The sequence below is a fragment of the Gossypium raimondii genome, chromosome 5 (assembly GCF_025698545.1).
Source record: "Gossypium raimondii isolate GPD5lz chromosome 5, ASM2569854v1, whole genome shotgun sequence".
Classification (NCBI taxonomy): Eukaryota; Viridiplantae; Streptophyta; class Magnoliopsida; order Malvales; family Malvaceae; genus Gossypium; species Gossypium raimondii.
Window position 1 is genome coordinate 25,429,291 of NC_068569.1, and position 18,830 is coordinate 25,448,120.

The 18,830-nt window shown below is 32.2% G+C and overlaps 2 protein-coding genes and 1 pseudogene across 3 annotated transcripts; 1 reads left to right on the forward strand and 2 right to left on the reverse strand.

Moving 5' to 3' along the window:
• Positions 1 to 3,847: 3,847 nt before the first annotated feature.
• LOC105770380 (uncharacterized) lies at positions 3,848 to 6,634 on the forward strand. Its single transcript, XM_012591555.2, has 6 exons — positions 3,848 to 4,240; positions 4,339 to 4,447; positions 4,541 to 4,632; positions 4,716 to 4,974; positions 5,438 to 5,581; positions 6,219 to 6,634. The coding sequence occupies exons 1-6, from the start codon at positions 3,882 to 3,884 to the stop codon at positions 6,306 to 6,308; spliced, it is 1,053 nt and encodes a 350-aa protein (XP_012447009.1). The 5' UTR covers positions 3,848 to 3,881; the 3' UTR covers positions 6,309 to 6,634.
• Positions 6,635 to 7,202: 568 nt separating this feature from the next.
• Positions 7,203 to 10,485, reverse strand: LOC105770381 (autophagy-related protein 18c). 2 transcript variants are annotated; one of them, XM_052631403.1, is made up of 5 exons: positions 10,315 to 10,485; positions 9,084 to 9,994; positions 8,519 to 8,777; positions 8,114 to 8,159; positions 7,203 to 7,497 (listed from the first exon to the last, which is right to left on the reverse strand). In XM_052631403.1, exons 2-5 carry the CDS (start codon positions 9,840 to 9,842, stop codon positions 7,413 to 7,415), a joined length of 1,149 nt encoding a protein of 382 aa, XP_052487363.1. In that variant the 5' UTR covers positions 9,843 to 9,994; positions 10,315 to 10,485; the 3' UTR covers positions 7,203 to 7,412. The 2 variants fall into 2 exon arrangements, with proteins under 2 accessions (XP_052487363.1, XP_012447010.1); XM_012591556.2 differs by having other exon boundaries at positions 8,114 to 8,237; positions 10,315 to 10,483.
• Positions 10,486 to 12,004: 1,519 nt separating this feature from the next.
• On the reverse strand, positions 12,005 to 18,601 carry LOC105766902 (heparanase-like protein 2; annotated as a pseudogene).
• Positions 18,602 to 18,830: the final 229 nt, after the last annotated feature.

The following is an 18,830-nucleotide window of genomic DNA, read 5'->3' on the forward strand; positions in this document are numbered from 1 at the left end:
TCATTGCATGGAATTGTATGACCTCCCATCGAATGGTTGAACCCAAATTCTTCCTCGGCTTGATCTAACGAGTCTTGAAACAGAGGATTGTTCAAGAAAGATACTGGAATCAAGAACCTCTTCTTGTTGCTTTCTCCGACATAAACCGCAACATGGTCTTTCGAGACATTCAACGTCACCAGCGCGTTCCTGGGTATTGCTGATAGGGTTCATCATAGCTTTTGTATACTGTAAATAATATTTCCCATTCATTCAAATTTTACTATAATATATTTTTATTTGTTTAAATTTAATTTATAAATAATTCTAAATAAATTAAAATTATTATAAATACAGGTTATAATTTTATTTATCTGATAAAGTTAAATTTTATATTTTTCATATTTTAATTATCTTCATAAGTTTAAATTATATTTTCTTCACACATTCAATTAGTGATAGTTATAAAAAATTTAAATTATATTTTTCATATTTTAACTACTTTTATGAATTAAAGGTTTTAACGATAATAATAAAATAACTAGACAATTGTTGAAGATGCTTTGATTATTATTGTGACTTCACAAAATATTAAGCCTCCTAAAATTATAGATTATATCATCAATGAAGATAAATAATATAATTTCATAAAACCCGTGCATAAATTAAAATATTATAATAAAAAGTATAAAAATATAATAATCTATATGTGTATAAATTAAGATAAATAATATGAATTCATAATAAACCCAGGCGTGAATTAATATATTATCATAAATCATATATTATAATAAGAAATTATAAAAATATTAAATCATAAAAATATAATAATCTATATGTATAAATTATTATATATAATTAAAAATATTTTAATATATCTTATTAATGATCTATTTTAATTAAAATATTTATTAAAATATTGATAATTTTCATATATTTTATCAAAGAATATAATTCATAAAATAGATTTTATAATATAATTTTAGTTATAACATCAATAATGATAATATAATTCAGAAAACCTATGCTTTTATCATAAATAAATGTAATTTATCTAATAAGAAATAATATATATTTAATTCACGAAATTATTTTTCATATATTACATAATATTTGTAATCTCCTCAACTCGGCCTAGACATTACACTTGAATTCGGAAGATTATATTAGTCACCGAGATGACCCAGTAAGCTATCGAAGTTTATAAAACAATCATTTTTTGTTTATTTTTAGATGAAAACTTCGTCTATTTTCATAAAAACTCGCAAGATATCAAGAAACCGGTTTTAGGTTAAGTATGTAACGATGTCTTATTCTTCTTTTTAAAAACTTAGCTAATTTCCTAATCCTTCATTATTCAAAATCTTAAATAATATTTAGCAGCGGAAAAAGTGATAATAGTTTATGTTTTTAATGAAACCCAGAGTTCATGCATAGTTAATCACTATTCAAAATTTCGTTGTCCTAAAATCGAATTAAATGTCATGCAGGCTATAAAATAAAAGTCAAATCCTAAGTCTCATCCAAAGTTTTAAATAAAATGATATAGTCTTTAAATAACAAAATAAACCAAATAATGAGCCTAAAATAATTTTATAAATAAAAACCGAGCTGAGACCCTTTATATGCCGTGTTCGCATCCTAACCTGGTGGGTTATCTGTAAGGATGAAAATTAAAGGGGGGTGAGCTATGACGCTCAGTGTGAGCTCCATCACAAGAAAATCAGTGCAAATTCATAAACGAAGCATATAATAACAATATTCAGTACAGTAACAATCATAGTATAATGGTAATTGGCAATTCATTCGAGCATGTTTATGATTGCCAATGTAATGCAATTTCAGTTTAACAGTAAAGAAAAAGGTCTTACCCCACCGCTACATTTCACTGAAAGAGTTCCCCAAAACTCTTATATCCTGGACACTCCAGTTTGTAGATGAACCACAAGAGTTGCAGGTTAATATGTTGTCAGTAGTTGTGAATACACTACGAGTTTGCAAATAAAAGCTGCTAACAATAGTTTTGGATAAACTATCAATGTTTGCAGGTTAATACACTACCAATAGGTTGTGAATGCACGACAAGTTTGCAGATAAAAGTTGCCAGTTTGTGGATAAACCACTAGTGTTTGCAGATAAATCGCTAGTACTTCCTCCTTTCGAAGCGTCTTATCCCATGTAATGCGGTATGTCATGTTATTAACAGTACAATACAAAAATAGCAGACATGCTCATCATATACTCAGATTAACAAAAGCAGTAAACATGTATGTCATGTTTCTGGTTTATCAATAATAGTAGGCATGTTGTTCATACAATCAATAATACAATGATTTGAGTATCAGTAACAATTTATCAGTAATTCAGTCACAGAAGGCATGTACTAATTACATATCATGCATATATATAAATAATTTAGTTAATCAAATCATGGGTTTCGACATACTTCATAATATCAGGGGCTCAATTGAAAGAGATAAAATTCCAAAGCAGTTCGAGGATCATGTAGGGACTAAATTGAACATTTTACAAAAATTCTAGGTAAAACTGTAAAATAGGAAGTGCACGGTCGTGGCCATGTGGAACATGCAAAATTAGGCTACAGTGAAGACACAACTGTGTGGTTGGCCGTGTGACCCTATTTTGAGGCATGGTTTGCCCGATTCACTTGTAAAAGAATAGACACCTTTCACTGGAAGCCCGGGCAATGTTCTTCGCGATCAAATCTGGTCCGACACACCTAAAACAGGTCATTCAAACGACATATTCACACAAATTAACAATTGATTTCAAGATTTATCAATATTATCGAAAGATTGTTTAATTAATAGCAATATTATCATTATATAGAAAATCTATAAAGATTCAAGATCAAACTTCTAGGTTTGAGGCTTACTTACCGCTTCTTGGCAAAGATTGGAGAGTTTCTAATGATAATTATGATTTCAGTGGGAAAACGAGTTAATAGAGATTGACTTTGATTCAAGAAAAACAATAATAATTCAACAATAGAGAGAAATTATTTTGCAAAGAAGAAGATGAAAAAGGAAAGGGAGAAGAAATAGAGATAGGAGAGCAAATTCCAAATAGGAGAGCAAATTTCTAATTGGAATGAAGAAAGAAACATAATCTTAGTATAATTACGGGGAAAGGGACTAAATAGTTAAGATTTTTAAATTTTTAGGGGCTGCATGATAAATTTACCCCTGCTGCCGAAAATATAAAAAAAATGAGAGTTTTAGGTGGCTCAAACACATGCATCATAGTGGGAAAAAGCAAGTTTTAACCATTAAACTACTACTCATACCTTATTAAATTTTTACTCTCTAATGTGGTTTTGATCGTAAGTTGTTGAAAACAAAAAGATAAGAAAGGGAAGGGGAGACTGGATCATTACTTAATTAATTATTTCAATACCTGACAATATTATTAATTATCTTTATTATAATATTGATAAAAATATATTAAAATAACTAATAAATCTCTGCATGAATTAATATATTTTCATAAATAAAATACTATAATAAGAAATTAGAATTATATTATTATAATATATCATCAGTTAAGATATTTTAATTTTGTAATAAATCACCATCAGATTAAATCATCAATATTATTATAAAATAATTTATTTATAATATTACTTATCATGAACTGATATATCATCATATTATTATTATAAAAGGTTTATTTCTATTAATCTTAATAAATAGATATTATTTTTATTTTGATAAGACTTTTCTATTAAAAATTTGATGATACATTATAATATAATTTTATTAAAAATAAATTTAATGAATAATTAAAAATGAAAATAATAAATAGCGCTACTTCACGCAAAGATAGGTATATATATATATATACATATAACAAAAAAAAGAAACAAAATAAAAGGAAAAAACATGGAAGCTTTATTGTGTAAGAAATTGGGTGATCCAGCATCAGCCTCAGTCGGAAATGAATCGGAATCGTCTTCGTCGCCCATTGAGGTCATCAGAAACTATCCCATCCCACAATTAAACTCTCCAACTGCCGTGAGAGTCAAAGTGAAAGCCACCAGCTTGAACTATGCCAATTACCTTCAGATTTTGGGCAAGTACCAAGAGAAGCCTCCCCTCCCTTTCATTCCTGGCTCCGATTATGCTGGCACTGTTGACGCCGTCGGCCCCGCCGTCACCAATTTCAAGGTGGGCGACCACGTCTGCTCCTTCGCCGCCCTAGGCTCCTTCGCCTCCTTCATCGTCCAAGACCAATCCCTCCTGTCCGTCCCCTGCTTAATTTAATTTTATTCAATTCAATTCAATAGTACTGATTCTCAAGCAAGGCTTAATTAATTAATTGATGTTTCTGATTCACTAGGTTTGGGTTGCCCAAAGGGTGTGATTTGGTGGCAGCTGCTGCACTCCCTGTCGCCTTTGGGACCTCGCACGTAGCTCTTGTTCACAGGGCTAGCTTGTCCTCTTCCCAGGCACTTTGTCCCTCTTATTTCTTCATTTATTATTACTAATTAATGCTGCCAATAGTAAGTGTAATGGAGATAATTAATAATTATTACATACAGGTATTGCTAGTTCTTGGTGCCGCTGGAGGCGTTGGTTTTTCTGCTGTTCAAATTGGCAAGGTTTGCGGTGCAGTTGTCATTGCTGCTGCCAGGTGCTTCTTCTTTCTCTTAGCCATAGCATTGTGTTTTTTTGTTCATTTCAAGACTCAAAAGTATTGGTATCAACAAATCCCAGGGGAGCTGAAAAGGTGCAATTTTTGAAGTCCTTGGGTGCTGATCATGTGGTGGACTTGACTAGTCAAAATCTAACTGCAAGTGTCAAGGGGTTCCTCAAGTCAAGGAAATTAAAAGGGGTTGATGTTCTTTATGATCCTGTTGGTGGCAAGCTTACTAAAGAAAGTATGAAGCTCTTGAATTGGGGTGCTCAAATTCTTGTCATTGGTTTTGCCAGTGGTGAAATCCCCGTCATCCCAGCTAATATCACTCTTGTTAAGGTACTTCGCCTTTTTCTCTTTCCCTCTAAATGCCTGCTTTAGTTAACTTTCCTCTCCCTGTTGGACTCTTTATTGTGATTAATACTAACCAAGTACCAAGGAAGATTGACCTGCTTATATGTACCTCATGTCACCGTTCCTAATAATACCGTGTGATTTTGTGATATTCTTTCCTCAGGCCTGATATGGTCATCTTTACCTATATCATTTCGACAGTGCTTGCTTTTTAGGTAAATCTTTGATTTACCTAATAACGTCAACTTTCTGAAAAGACTTATGATAGGCAAATCAAAGATTTGTATGTTAAAGAATTAAATATAGTTTTTATGCAGCAGGGATCGGTGCTTAAGCTAATCTAATGAAGCTCACTAGTTAAAGTCAGGTTAAACTAGTTAGTAATTATTAGTCACTTGTTATTAGTTGTTTGTATTGAGTAGCCTTCTCACGAGTATATCTTATGCAGAACTGGACTGTGCACGGACTCTACTGGGGTAGCTACTCAATACATCGACCAGCTGTGCTCGAGGATTCCATCCAAGAGTTACTCTCCTGGATGGAAAAGGGATTGATTACCATTCACATTTCTCATACTTACAGCATATCAGAGGTCTGGAGCTACTACTAGTATTCCATTTTCCTCCTTTGTTCTTTTATTCTGTGAAGCTATAATTTATCAAGGAAAACTATAGGTGAAAGATATAGAGAAAGTTTTTGAAAATTCATGTCTTAAACCTCAAATCCCTTAACACAAGCAGAGTGACTCTGTTGAAAGCCAGGTTAGCCCATGTTTAGAGTTGCAGCAGAGTGACTGTTGCCTTGGGCCCGGCCAGATTCTATCCATCACATTAGATTTGCATCTTGACCCAGGAGAGGAAGTACTATTCGTCTGCATTGCTCATTTTGGAACTAGTGGAATATGTTGTTTCCAGTCCTGATTTCCCAGTACAATCATAAATCTTGTGTTTATTATCAGTCCGTTTCTATTTTACTTACGATATTGTCTTTTCAGGAAAACAGCTAGTCCTTATATAATACCCATTTCTGGATGAAAGTCTGTATTCTGTCATTATCATACATGATCCTATGATGGGTGCTGATTGGTTTTACATATTCCTTCTCATGTAGGAGATAATGTGAAAATTCTACTGTTGTAGCCTTGTAAAAATAGTTTCTACATTCTACTTACTTTTGGTCCTTTCGGATTACAATATATCTGAGCTCGTTTGATTGTTTGTCATTGGCAGGCCAACCTTGCATTCTCTGCACTGAGAGATAGAAAAGCCATAGGGAAAGTGATGATTGTATTTGATGATATGGGAAGGTCTAAGCTCTAAGCGATTAGGATTTAACTGGGAGGAGATATGCATTCCTTGCTCAAGCGCCGAATCTAGAAATAATATAATATGGAAAATAATGAGGATGTCAATGGATGGCACTTCTTTGTTTACTTTCAGGATGCAGATGATTGGCATGTAAGGTGTTGAAAATATGGAAAATAATGAGGGTGTCAATGGATGCACTTTGTTTACCTTCAGTTTTGTACTTGCGTTGCGTTTTTATTATTTGTAATATGCTTGTAATATGCTAGAGTACACTAGAGGTGTTCTTGGGAATGATAGTAATACATAATCTGGAATATAGATTTAAAATTTTATTTAAATCTACCCATATTTTGAGAATAATTAATCCAAGTTCATTTTAGATCTATTTATATTATTTTAAAAAAATAAAAATAAAAATAAAAATATATTATTTTTAATTTAATATGTTTTAAACATTTTTTAAATATTAATATAAAATATTATAAATTTACAAAAACATGTTAGCCATCTTGAACCTTAAATTTTGAGCTCAATTCATATTTTAAATAGACTTAATAAATCAAATTTTGAGTGAATCTTCGGGATTAGACGAGTAAGCTTACCATGAGCAAACCTATGTCCGAGAAGTAAAATGAATAACTCATAAGCTTTGCCTAAAAGTGTTTCCACTATTGAAGCTTGATGTTGCTACCACCTAGAGCTGCCAACGGGTGACCTATAATGTATGGAATTTCAACACATCCAGGGAAGAGCAATCCAAATACAGGGACCCTCTCCGAACTTTATGCAATTAAGCATGGAATATTAAAAAAAAAGCCCAATTATTTTATGCAGCCGGAACACTGGAATTGTCAGGAAGAAACATTCACTTCAAGCTCTACAGTTCACCAGCAAAAATAATGAATGTACCAGGAAAAATGTCACTGATATTGAGCCAATTAGTTCAGTGCAATATTGCCGTTACCAGCAATTTATTTACCCATATACAAGTACCTGGAACAGCAATTTCTTGCACACTATATAGTAAGATGCATCGTTTCAGGAAAAGATTTCAAGATATGTACATGTGATAGATGTAGGGTCCATGTTTACAAGATCAGAAGCATCTGTCAGTATTCAAGTTTTGGTTTTCAGAAACCGGACATATTCCTGCTGCAACATTTCTCCCCCATGAACAGGATCAAAATTGCACCTGTAGAAACTGATAATAATAAAAGGTGTAAGACTGAGAAATTAAAAAAAAAAAAAAAAAACTGACTAAAGAAAGAAAGGTGAAGGGGGGGGAGTAATAGGAGATATATCTTCTGATTGTGAAGTTCAGATTGGTACTCAAAGAAACACAAAACCGAGTTGCTAAAGTACTTAAATGTAATTATCCAAGCTAAACATGAAATATATAGCATTTTAATAGCCTCACATCCCAGTTTATAAGAAATTAGATGTCATGCATCATAAAAAGATGTACAAGAAACGGGAAAAATAAACTCCATGGAAATGAATTATTGCACATCTTCCTATTATCAGGTCAGAGAAGTAGGGGAATTGTTTGATGAGAGAAGGAATACAGAAAGTTTAAAAATTCGAGTAGGAACACAATCATGCAAATATACAGTTCTGCATAAGATACAAGAAAGAAAGGTGTAATAAGAGGAGGGTAAACATATCCAAGGTCCGTAACAATTAATTAAACCAACTACTAACCTTCAAAATTTCATTGTACTAGTTGCATAATTTCAATAGGACATCAAGCACAATGCGTCTATAAGGATCAAATAATATTTTGAATGATGTTCGAGAGAATAAGGAGAAGCAATTACCTCCCGTTCATGCCAACCACAACAACAGTGTTTTGAGATCCAAATGCTGCAATGAATTGGGTATCTTCAGGTAAGTGAAACCGAGCAAATGACCATTCTGAACTAAAATACTTTGGTAAAACCCCTGGAAAATTGTCAAAAAGTTGATATGTATAGAGAAGCAAATACTTGGTTTTTAATTAATAAAACAGCAACCAACTAAATTCTCATCCATCCTCATCATTATACATCAGATATTCTATAAAGTTTTCCGTACCTGGTGATTTGTTGACTCAAATTGTTTGTAACATACAAAATTTGCTTTTTATTGGAAATTTCATGAAATGAGTAACATGCAATTCTGTTTTAACAAAGTAACAAAATAACTACAAAGGCTAATTGTATTTAGCTAATTGTATTTATTACCTCTCATAAAAGACAAGGATGAACTAGGGTTGGCACCAGTGCTTGGAGGGATAAGTGCATCAAGTGAGGTTGAAGAATTCTGATGCAATAATGCTGGACCTTGGACAGAAGATGGTTGAGAAGATGAATGGCCCCCAAAAACTCTAACTCGAAGGTGAAATATATGAACAGTGCCCTTATCACTCGAAACAGCCAACCATTGGAAATTTGGTGAGAGGGCAATGCTATATATATCTGCTCTGTCCACTCCTCTTCGCACCTACATGGACAGTAACTATGATGAGTACCTAAATTACAGAGAAAGTGAGTGGAGATGAGCATAATGCTGCAGTGTCCAGCATGCTAATTGCTGATATAAGTAGTATTACACCTCTTGCTAACACTTAAGATCACTGCTACACTGGTCAGGCCAGGTTTAGGGGCAAAGCTTGAGTTAGCAATGTTTTCCCTTGAATCAACATTACTTAGTACATATAGATGAAAGCATATGATTATTGATGAACATATCCTCAAATAAAACGAGTATAAGTTTAGGAGAAAAGAAAACCGTGGTCCAGTAGTGTACCTCTTGTAAGCGAGTTCCATCCATTGTGTTGAATATTCTTATCAAGGTGCCCTTGGTACTAGCAGTTGCAAGAAGCAGGCCATCGAGTGTCAAGGTCAAGCAGGCAATATGAGAATCATGAGCATTAATTAGTTTCATGATATTAAGGCCAAAGTGTTCAACTCGAATCAGGCCTCTATAAAGACCAGGACAAGCCAATACAGATGTATTAGAATGGTGAGAAAGGCAACAGAGTCCCCTAGGATTGGCCAAAGTCTCAATTTGATGAAGAAGCTTAAGATCCATAAAACCGTAGACATATATCTTGTGCTCCAGAACCACAACAATGCGATCTCGTCTTAATTTGACAGCTCGAACCTCAGACCTAAATGCAAATTCACCAATGCAGCGACTTTGATGATCATCCCATATTATAACTTTGTTTGGAGGATAGTGGGAATTGGATTCCCCGCCGACAAGTGCCAAGATGTTGCAGCGGAAAAGCATTTCAACAATTTTGAAACCACCGGTTTTGAGATTGCGCCTGAAGGTTTCCTTAAAGGGTTGGCAATTATAAATGCGGAAATCTTGGGAGGTGCCAGCAGCAAAGCAGCCATAATCCTGGTTCCAAGACACGGAGAGTAACTCTATTTGGTTGATATCAGAGGCATCATGGATGGGGGTAAAGGATGGCGGGTCATTGGAAACGGGGGGTTGAGTAGGTTCGGTGGATGGCCTTGGAAGGAGAGGTGGAGATGTGGAGAGCGTGGTTGAAGTCATGTGTAAGTAAAAGCAAAATGATTAAAAGAAAAGGGTGATCTACTGTTCTGGTATTGGTTGCATTAGTTTAGCAGCACATACAGGCAGCGGTCTTGCAAATCTTGATGCCACCAAGAACCATTAAGTGAACGAATGCTGAAGAACTTAGCTAGCTGTAAAACAAAATCAAGAATGCAGATATTCAGAAACTATTATTTACAGTTTCTTTTTTTCTTTCTTGGTAAATAATAATCATCACCAAAACCTAACGATTGTCTAGTAATTAATATTATTAGTAAAGCAGCATTAATCCAAGAAATCTAAGTATGATGGTCATACAGTAATCTAGGAAACGAAGAATTATAATTTCATTTTTGATTGCAAAACTGAGCAATAAGATTGAAATATATATAAAAATGGAAATTGAAATAGAATGCAAAATTGGGCAACAAGAAGCGAAGAAAAAGATTGAAGAAAGAACTAAGAAACGGACCAATGAGAAAGGAAGAAAACCGGCAATGAAATCTGCAAAGAAAGACAAAATCTGGGGTTTGCTTATCGATCTGATCTGAGGCCACAAACAACTATGTATTCATTCGCCTTCCTCCGCTTTCTTTTCTGTTTCCGTCCTTCATTTTCTTTCTGGTTATTATAATATAAAAAAAACTAGAAAATATTAGTCAAAAAAAAAAAAAGAGCTAGAAAATAACATGGTAAACGTCGCTTTTTTTTTTTTAAGAGAATGTTTACATTGGGCCAAGCAATGCGCAGTTGAAGGCCCATATTAAGCTTTTCTTTTTTCCCATTTTTTATTTTATTTTATTTTTCATATCGATTTTGAAATTTTAATTTTGAGTTAAATGATAACAATTAAATTGGTTAAGGTAAATTTTATTATTAATCTTGTATTATATATAAGTTGTAGATTTGATCTGTATTTTGATCATATTTACTTTTTAAATTTTTAAAACATAAGTTTTAGAAAATTATTATTTTGTCTCCACTGCAATAAGTTTAAATTTTAACCTTAAAATACAAACAATGCAAAAATTCTTAACCGTAAATCTAAAAGAAAAATATATAAATAAAAAGAAAATTGTTGGTGATTCATTTTGGAATCATGGGTCAATAGCATATGATTCAATCCACAATTCTTTTATTACCTATTAACAAAATATGTAAGATGAACTCCTTAATTAAGAAAAGGATTAAGCAAAAAATATCGAAAACATGCAAAATAAATGATCAACTTTAACCGAGCTTAAACAAAGTTTAAAACACTTAATGTATACATATACATATACCTTTTTAAGCATCTCTGATAGTTGCATATACTATGGAATGAGCTACTATTGAAATGGGTGTAGAGCATTTACAAGCTTTGGATCCATAGTTGGACACCAACGGAACATCATTCAGCAACATGATATCACCTTGTATATTTTCATCTAAACCATTCAAATGATACTCTACTCTATTAGCTAACCTCTAAACTTAAATTAAGCTTGATAGTATATGTGAATTTTAAATTAAGTTTGATAATATTTTGACTTTTGTAATTTGAAAGAGTTACAAGCGATCTTTTGATAAGTTGATAAAAAGAAGAGAAATTCTAAGCTACCAATAAAAAAGTAAAGATGATCCAAATTAGTTTAGTATGAAAAATGTAAATGTGAAGAATTGATAAACATTACTTTATCAGAGTAAGCTTATCTTTGTCTTTGTACAATGAGCATATACACATAAGTTTAGGTTAACATCTTGAGCAAGCCCGGCCCTGGGGGTCGTCTGGAGGTGTGGCCGCCCAGGGCCCTAGGCTGAAAAGGGTCTAAAATATTTTTTTCAATTTTTAAGGTATCCAAAAAAATTTTAATTTTTAAAGGTCAAATTCTTTTTACCAACTTTTAAAGGGCCCCATTTTTTTTAACTTTTAAGGCCCAAAATTTTTTTTACCAACTTTTAAGGAACTTAAAAATTTTTTTCTCTAATTTTTAAGTATCTAAAACCCCATTTTATTGTTTTATTTAGGGTCTCGAAAATGTCAAGAACGGACCTTATTTTGAGTTACAGCAAGTACAATACTTCACATAATTCGGTGCCACAGAAGTGCACTGCAAGATGCCAAACTAAGCAGATGAAATGTTAATAGCTGTGGAAAAACAAGAAAAAGAAAAAGAAGTATATTAGTGCATAGAAGTTGAAGTATCAAGGAGAGCATAATTACCCTAATGAGAGCTTGCCTACAAAAAAACCTTGTGATTGTAGGCTGATGCCATCCCTAGTTGGTCGAAATACCTGTTTAGAGTGAAAAGTTCAATCACAAACCTTTACTCTCCATCCTTAAAATTTATAGCTAAGGGAACTGAAAGAAAAGAACACTTGCCAAAGCCATCAGCAAGGGTGGGAGACACATCTTTCCCACCACCATGAAATGCTCCACCCGATTCAGAAACCCAAGCTCCGAACCATGGTTTAAACTTGTTGAGAGTGTCTGAAACATCTTTATAGGTTTGAGTAGCTTGATTCAAGTAAAATGATTCTTGCGTCTTTGTAATCAAGTTTGAATCATCACCTGTATTCGCATAAATCAAATAAAGAAAGAACCTATACTAGCAATAAGTGAGCACATAAAAGATTATAGATAAACATTGAATCTAGGCATATAAAGATACAAGGTCCAAGATTGTAGATATGCTGTGTGGTTCCATCAACTCCTTGGCTTGAAACTTCGAGGAAGGTATTAAACAATTTCTTATTTTAAAAACCACCGGGACCTAAAATCTCTGTTTGAGTTTCAGGTTCTGGGTACATCTCTTTTACTAGATTCTTAAGTATTATAACATCTTTTCCATATTGTTTAGCCTTAACCTTTGCACGTATCCTAACACCGTAGAGTCCATTTCCTGATAAGCATATTGATAAAAACTTGAATCAAGATAATTAATAAAGTCAATTTATATAAACCTTAAGAAAATAAGTTTAGTTACCAAAGTCATATGAATCAATTTTGCATCCTCTGGAAATAGTGTAGTCCATAAAGCCTCGTGCATTTAGTCATTGCCAATTACTGATCCAAAGACCCTTATTATTCTTTGACTCTTTTCATTTAGCTCGAATGCAACTTTTGCACTTCAAAAATCGACATTAATAGAGATCAAAGTTAATGGTTTGGAAACAAAAGAATGCTGAAGGATAACGTATTTAAAAGAGTAAATAGAAACACTCACCGTAATGATTCGAAAGTTAGTGGTGTCAAAAAATATAGTTTCAAAATTTTATTTTTAATATTCGAGTCTGTAAATATTATTATTTAATATTTACGGGATTAGTTAGTGGTGTCAAAGTTTAGTTCCTTAATTTTGTCAAATGAATAGTTAATTAAAGTACAAAGGCTAAATTGTAAAAGTAGTAAAAATTAATTGCTATGGATTTTTAATTTCCTGAAGGACCAATTGAGCAATTGAACCACAATGTTATTGTCAAACGGTGGTGGGCACTAGTTGTAACCCACCAAATTGATTAATCAAGTCTAAGTCTAATAATTAAAAATTAAATAAGTTAATTATGATTTATTATATAATAATCTAAGTATAAATAATAAAAGAAAAAGAAAAACAACAGATTTTGCTCATCTTCTTCACTTTCACGAAGCAAGAAAGGAAATAAGTGTTTTATGCTTTTTCAACTTTTCTTTTCCTACATTGTTGGTAAGTATTCAATTCCTTTTCTCGTAACTTTTATATTTTTGAGGTCTCGAGAGCTTGATTTAGCTAACTTGTGTACCAATTTGCAAAATTCGTAAAATTTATAAAGGTTACCTTGATAGGTTCTTGATGAAATTGGTGTTAAATGGTTATATTTTAAGTTTAGATATAAAAAAAACTAATTTGTAAAGTGAAAATTGTTATTTTTGAACATAGGGATTAAAATGTAAATAATTAGAAATTGGTATGAAATTTTGTAATTATGGACAGTAGAGAGTCTTTGAAGGATGTAATTAAGATTGATTTCAAATCGAAGCTCAAATTTGAAAGTTATGACAATTTTGGTTTTAGGGACTAAATTGAATAAAATGCAAAAATTTAAGGAACATTTGAAAAGTAAAATTGAAATGACTTATGCTTATAATATGATGTTATAAAGTAATTAGAATTGATATACTGAATCAAATTATTGTATAGATCAAGAACCGAACAAAATCGAGGATAATTGTGAAAAGGTAAAATTTCTTATTAATCCTCAAGATTTGGTCATTTTACTGTTTTGTTAAGTAAGTTCATATGGTAGAGTTGTATTTAATTATTATATATACTTGAATTATGTATTGTGTATGTTCGAATGTAATTTGAATTGTTTACAATTTGGTACAAAAGGTGAAAATGAACTAATTTGTAAAGAAATGGTAAATTGAATATTATGATTTTCAATTTGAGGCATTTAGTGAATTGATAGTTGAGTATGACTGGTCGCATCATATTAGTATGAACTTGATTGATTATCGAGATAGAGGACTAAATTGAAAATAGTATAACTTGGTGAAATTGTGAAATTGGCTTAGAATTGAGACGAATTATGTTATGCTATGTATGAAATGATTGTTATATGTGTTAAATGTGCCCGAGTGAATGTATTAAAGGATAGGATATGATTGACATGCCAATAAGGTTATTTGCGCGTTGTACGAGATATATGTTGCTACGAAGTTATTACTGATTATATTAGAATCCAACATTTGTTGTAGATTACCGAGTTATATGTCTCTATGGAGACTCTGGTATGGTGGAGGTGTTGGGAAATGTGCTCATATTATAGTAAACATATAATTGTTTTCTATTTATTTGAACAATGAATAAATAAATAAAGTTAACTTCACATTTCACTATTACGCCTTTTGTATTTCTGTCTTTTATATTTTGTATGAATAGCGAAATTGTGACAAGCAAATATTAGCTCATTGATTGTCTGAAATTCAAATTAAAGATAAGTGGCATTGTAAAGAACGTATACATTGCGAGAAAGACGACTTACTTTAGTAGATAATCTAAATGAGTACGTAATCTTGTAAAAAAATCAAAGTGAGAATTTGGCTCAAATACTGAGAATGATTATTATGTTGTCTAAAATTTCAATTCGGGAGATGACTAGTCTTGGCTATCAGAGTAGTTGACTCCACTAGTAGAGACATAGATGTATTCATTGGTAGAATGATACATTAGATTGAACCCAAGATGAATTAATTCTGAATCCGTTTGTGAATTAATTCACTTGTGACGTTCATGGTGTGATTTACCTAAATCCTGAGTTAGTCACTGACCATGCGTATGCAACTCATGTGTTTTGATATAAGTAGAGGCTTATGCTCTAAAGATGATTGAGCCCATAGTTGGTATATTGGGTACATGACTTGTGCATTGCATGACTTTACTAGAAACAATGGAATTCATAGCTCAATTAAAGAGTTAATGCTATCCTCTTATTGGCATTGTGTGGATTGATAAATATGGAACGTGGCCACAGGTTGCTAGTTTTCAAACGAGTAATTTATCACAGTTTTTTGTTGACAGTGATAATATTAATCATTAAGAAGACACAAAGGTGACAATGAGATAAAATAGGATTGTATTGAGTGAATAGATTTAACTCAAAGGAATCAAGGATATCATATGAGGGTAACACACATGACGAGATCATTGCACAAAGCAGTTGGATGAATTGCTTTCGTAAATGTATACAATAAGGAGTTTTCAATCATGGTACTTCTTGTGGACTGACTCCATGGTTAAGTAATTGTGGATTATCGGAACGATGCTTTTGGACATAATTGTAATAACTAAAGCCTAATTGTATATGTCCGATTGGTCCCTCTGCTAGCTTAACAAAAGCTCGATCGGATTGCATTTGAATCAGATCTACGACTTTGGGAATAATTTAATTGAGTCGATGTATTCGATGCGGAATTAAAATAGGTGGTCGTAAGAATTGTTCAACTAGAGAATTTGATTAAATAATTTTCTTGAAAATTTAATTTAGAAAATCTAAGTGATTTTTGAAAAAATTAATTTTGATCAAGTAAAATTAAATTAATCAAATTAATTAAAATTGATATGATATTTTTGAAAGTTAATTTTTAAGTTAGACAATTGACCAAATGGGTAATTAAACTTGAAAATTGGACCTGAGATCGTAAATTGGGCTCAGGAGCCCAAAATCGAGACCAAGACCCAATAACTGATCAAACCAGGCTCGGTATGTGAAACTGGACTTAGGGTCCAACTCGGGGCTAGACCGAACCGATTAGGTTGTCATTGACCCGGACCGAACTAGCAAAAACTGAACCGGCTCGGGGTGCCGTAAGGGTGTCGCACCTACATCACCAGACATAGTGATGTCGGTGGCTGCGACGGCAGCTTCTTGGTGGCCGATGGCAATTGGTCACCGGTGATTGAGTAGTGGAAGAGTTACATTTCTACTAAAATTCTACCAGAGAATTTGATTTCAGAATAATTATTCTAAAAATAATATTATTTTAATAGTTTAATATTAAATTAAATTTAATACTTATCTTAATAGTATTTTATTAATTTAATATTAATGTGATTATCTTAATATTAAATTTAATGTTTATCTTGTAGATAAATATTCTATTATTTTAATAAGATTTAATATTAAATTTAATTTAATATTTATTTTAATAAATATTATATTAATTTAATATTAAAGTGATTAAGTTTAATCATAATTGAACTCTCTAAATTCTCCCTATATAAAGAGAGCCTTGGGTCATTATTTACACACACTTGAATTCAAGAGAAAGTTGTAGAGAGAAAATTCTCTGAAGAGTTTATTCTAGAAAATTTCTAGAGATATTTTTTTATTTACAACTTAACTCAAAAGTTTAGAGAAATTGCAAAATTACCCCACTAGTATTTTTTTGTGAATTTTTTTTATTCGAAGCGAGCCCAAACTCGACAGACGTGAGCTTGAGGATAGCGGAGAAGACTATTCGATCGAAGCGCTCATCCTAGACGAATAAAAAATGTACAATTTTGATTAAGTGTTTATTACTTCAGATATCACAACCAAGATCTTGTTTTGGAAAATTTTTTAAAACTCTAGTTTTTCCTAAATTTATTTTTCGTCGTGTTTTTCAAACTCGATTTTTCCAACAGGAGGGACGTATCATTATATGATGCCTATGGGCTTTACACTTTGGTGCCCTGGTATGATGTAGTTATTGTTCTGACGAGCAATCCGGTGTGGTGTAGTTACTCGTATATCCGAATATATTTATTATACTTCATCGGACTAATGGATTAATGAAAAAGAGAGATGACAGTGAAATATTACGAGCCACATGTTCAAATGGTTATATGATGAATAGATTGTACAAATGGTATTGAACAGTGGAATCTATGTGTATAGTACTAAATTGAATAGTACGTTATATTACTTGGTTATAAGATGAACTAACCTTATTGTTGTGTTTTGCTATGTTAGGAAAACCTTATCAAGTTAATTAGTTTGGTATAATTAATTGTAATTCGAGGTAAGTTTATTGTTTAAATACCTAAGAATTTACTAAGCATTCGATATGTTTACCCTGTTGTTTTCCCTTTTCTAGTAGGTTGCTAACTTGCGAAACATGTCAAGTGAATTGTCGAGAAGCTCACACTATCCTATAGTTAATTTGGTAATCTTTCGAATGTTCTAAAGTCTGGTTATGTGGCATGCACATAGGTTTTTTTATATGAGTTTACTTGAAAATAATAGTTGGTTTGAAACTTGGTTAATGGTTGTTTTTGAGAAAGTTGGTGTTCATATTATATATGTGTATATGCTGGAATTATGTTAAGCTTTAGATGAAGCATTTGAATAACAAATTGGAAGTGAAATGGTTTGGTTGATTTTGGAAATGGTAAAAAGGTTGTCCTGGTATGTATTTTGGTTGGCTTTATGAAGGTTTTAGTGATCTTTTAAGCACCATTTGAGTAATAAAGTTGGTTTGGCATGAAAAAGGTATTAAAATGTGATTTTTGACCATTTTGGCTCAAAGGTATTGGTACATTAAGTAAGGGTATTAATGCTTAGTGATTTTCTTCAAAATTTTCAAACATCGAATCTTAATATAGTTACGATACAAAGGTAATGTATCGATACCTTGAAGGAAGTATCGGTACTTTAAGTCTAGTATCGATACATTTGGTTTTAAATAATTTTTTATAAAACATCAAAGCTTAGAATGGTATCAGTACCTAGATAGGGTATCGATACCTGATCTAAAAACTTTAAAAACATTGCAATTTGGTCATTTTTTAAACTCGAGTTAGCAAATGAGTTTTAGTAAGCTCGTGTAAATCTCAAAAAAGATTGTATATCATGATGTGAATGTATGTTATGATTGTATGTTTGAATGATTTATTTACTGGTTATTTGACGGTAGTTGCTCCGACAATGGTTGTGGCATCTTATAACTCAGACCCGACGATTGGGTCGGGCGAGGGGTGTTACACTAACCTAATTTGATTGAAAAAGTTATTGAGCTGGCCCCATCTTTCCAAGAAAAGGCACCCCTTAGAGAACCCAAAAGAAATCTCAACACTTTTCTTGAAACAGAGGCAATTCTTAACCCTTCTTACTTTATATAACACCTGGTCTTATAATGGATCATCAACTTTGATTCTTAAAGAGTTTAATGTTGAAAGCAGTTTACCACAATTAGTCTAAAGCCCCTCACGAAATGTTTGAACTATGGTTAGTCTAACTAGTTCATACAACCACATTTAAGGTAGCTTTCTGTTTGGGCCTCTTATCCTAGTTTTTGTAATAACATTTTCTATTCTCAAAATACGATATTCTTTATAGAACATAAATAATCGGCAAATCTATGAGGATATCATTAAATACTCGTATTTTATTGCATTTATTAAAGCTTTCTTTTTCAAATCCTACAAATAACATAATGTCCAACGAAAGTTAATTTTTATTTTTGTAAAATAAAATGCTTTTATA

Coding starts and splice junctions, on each gene's coding strand:
- LOC105770381 (XM_012591556.2), bottom strand. CDS start 9,842: ATGACTTCAACCACGCTCTCCACATCTCCACCTCTCCTTCCAAGGCCA. Junction 8,778..9,083: donor ATGGAACTCGCTTACAAGAG/GTACACTACTGG, acceptor CTGTCCATGTAG/GTGCGAAGAGGAGTGGACAG. Junction 8,238..8,518: donor ATCCTTGTCTTTTATGAGAG/GTAATAAATACA, acceptor ACAATTTTCCAG/GGGTTTTACCAAAGTATTTT.
- LOC105770380 (XM_012591555.2), top strand. CDS start 3,882: ATGGAAGCTTTATTGTGTAAGAAATTGGGTGATCCAGCATCAGCCTCA. Junction 4,633..4,715: donor GTTGTCATTGCTGCTGCCAG/GTGCTTCTTCTT, acceptor AACAAATCCCAG/GGGAGCTGAAAAGGTGCAAT. Junction 4,975..5,437: donor CTAATATCACTCTTGTTAAG/GTACTTCGCCTT, acceptor TATCTTATGCAG/AACTGGACTGTGCACGGACT.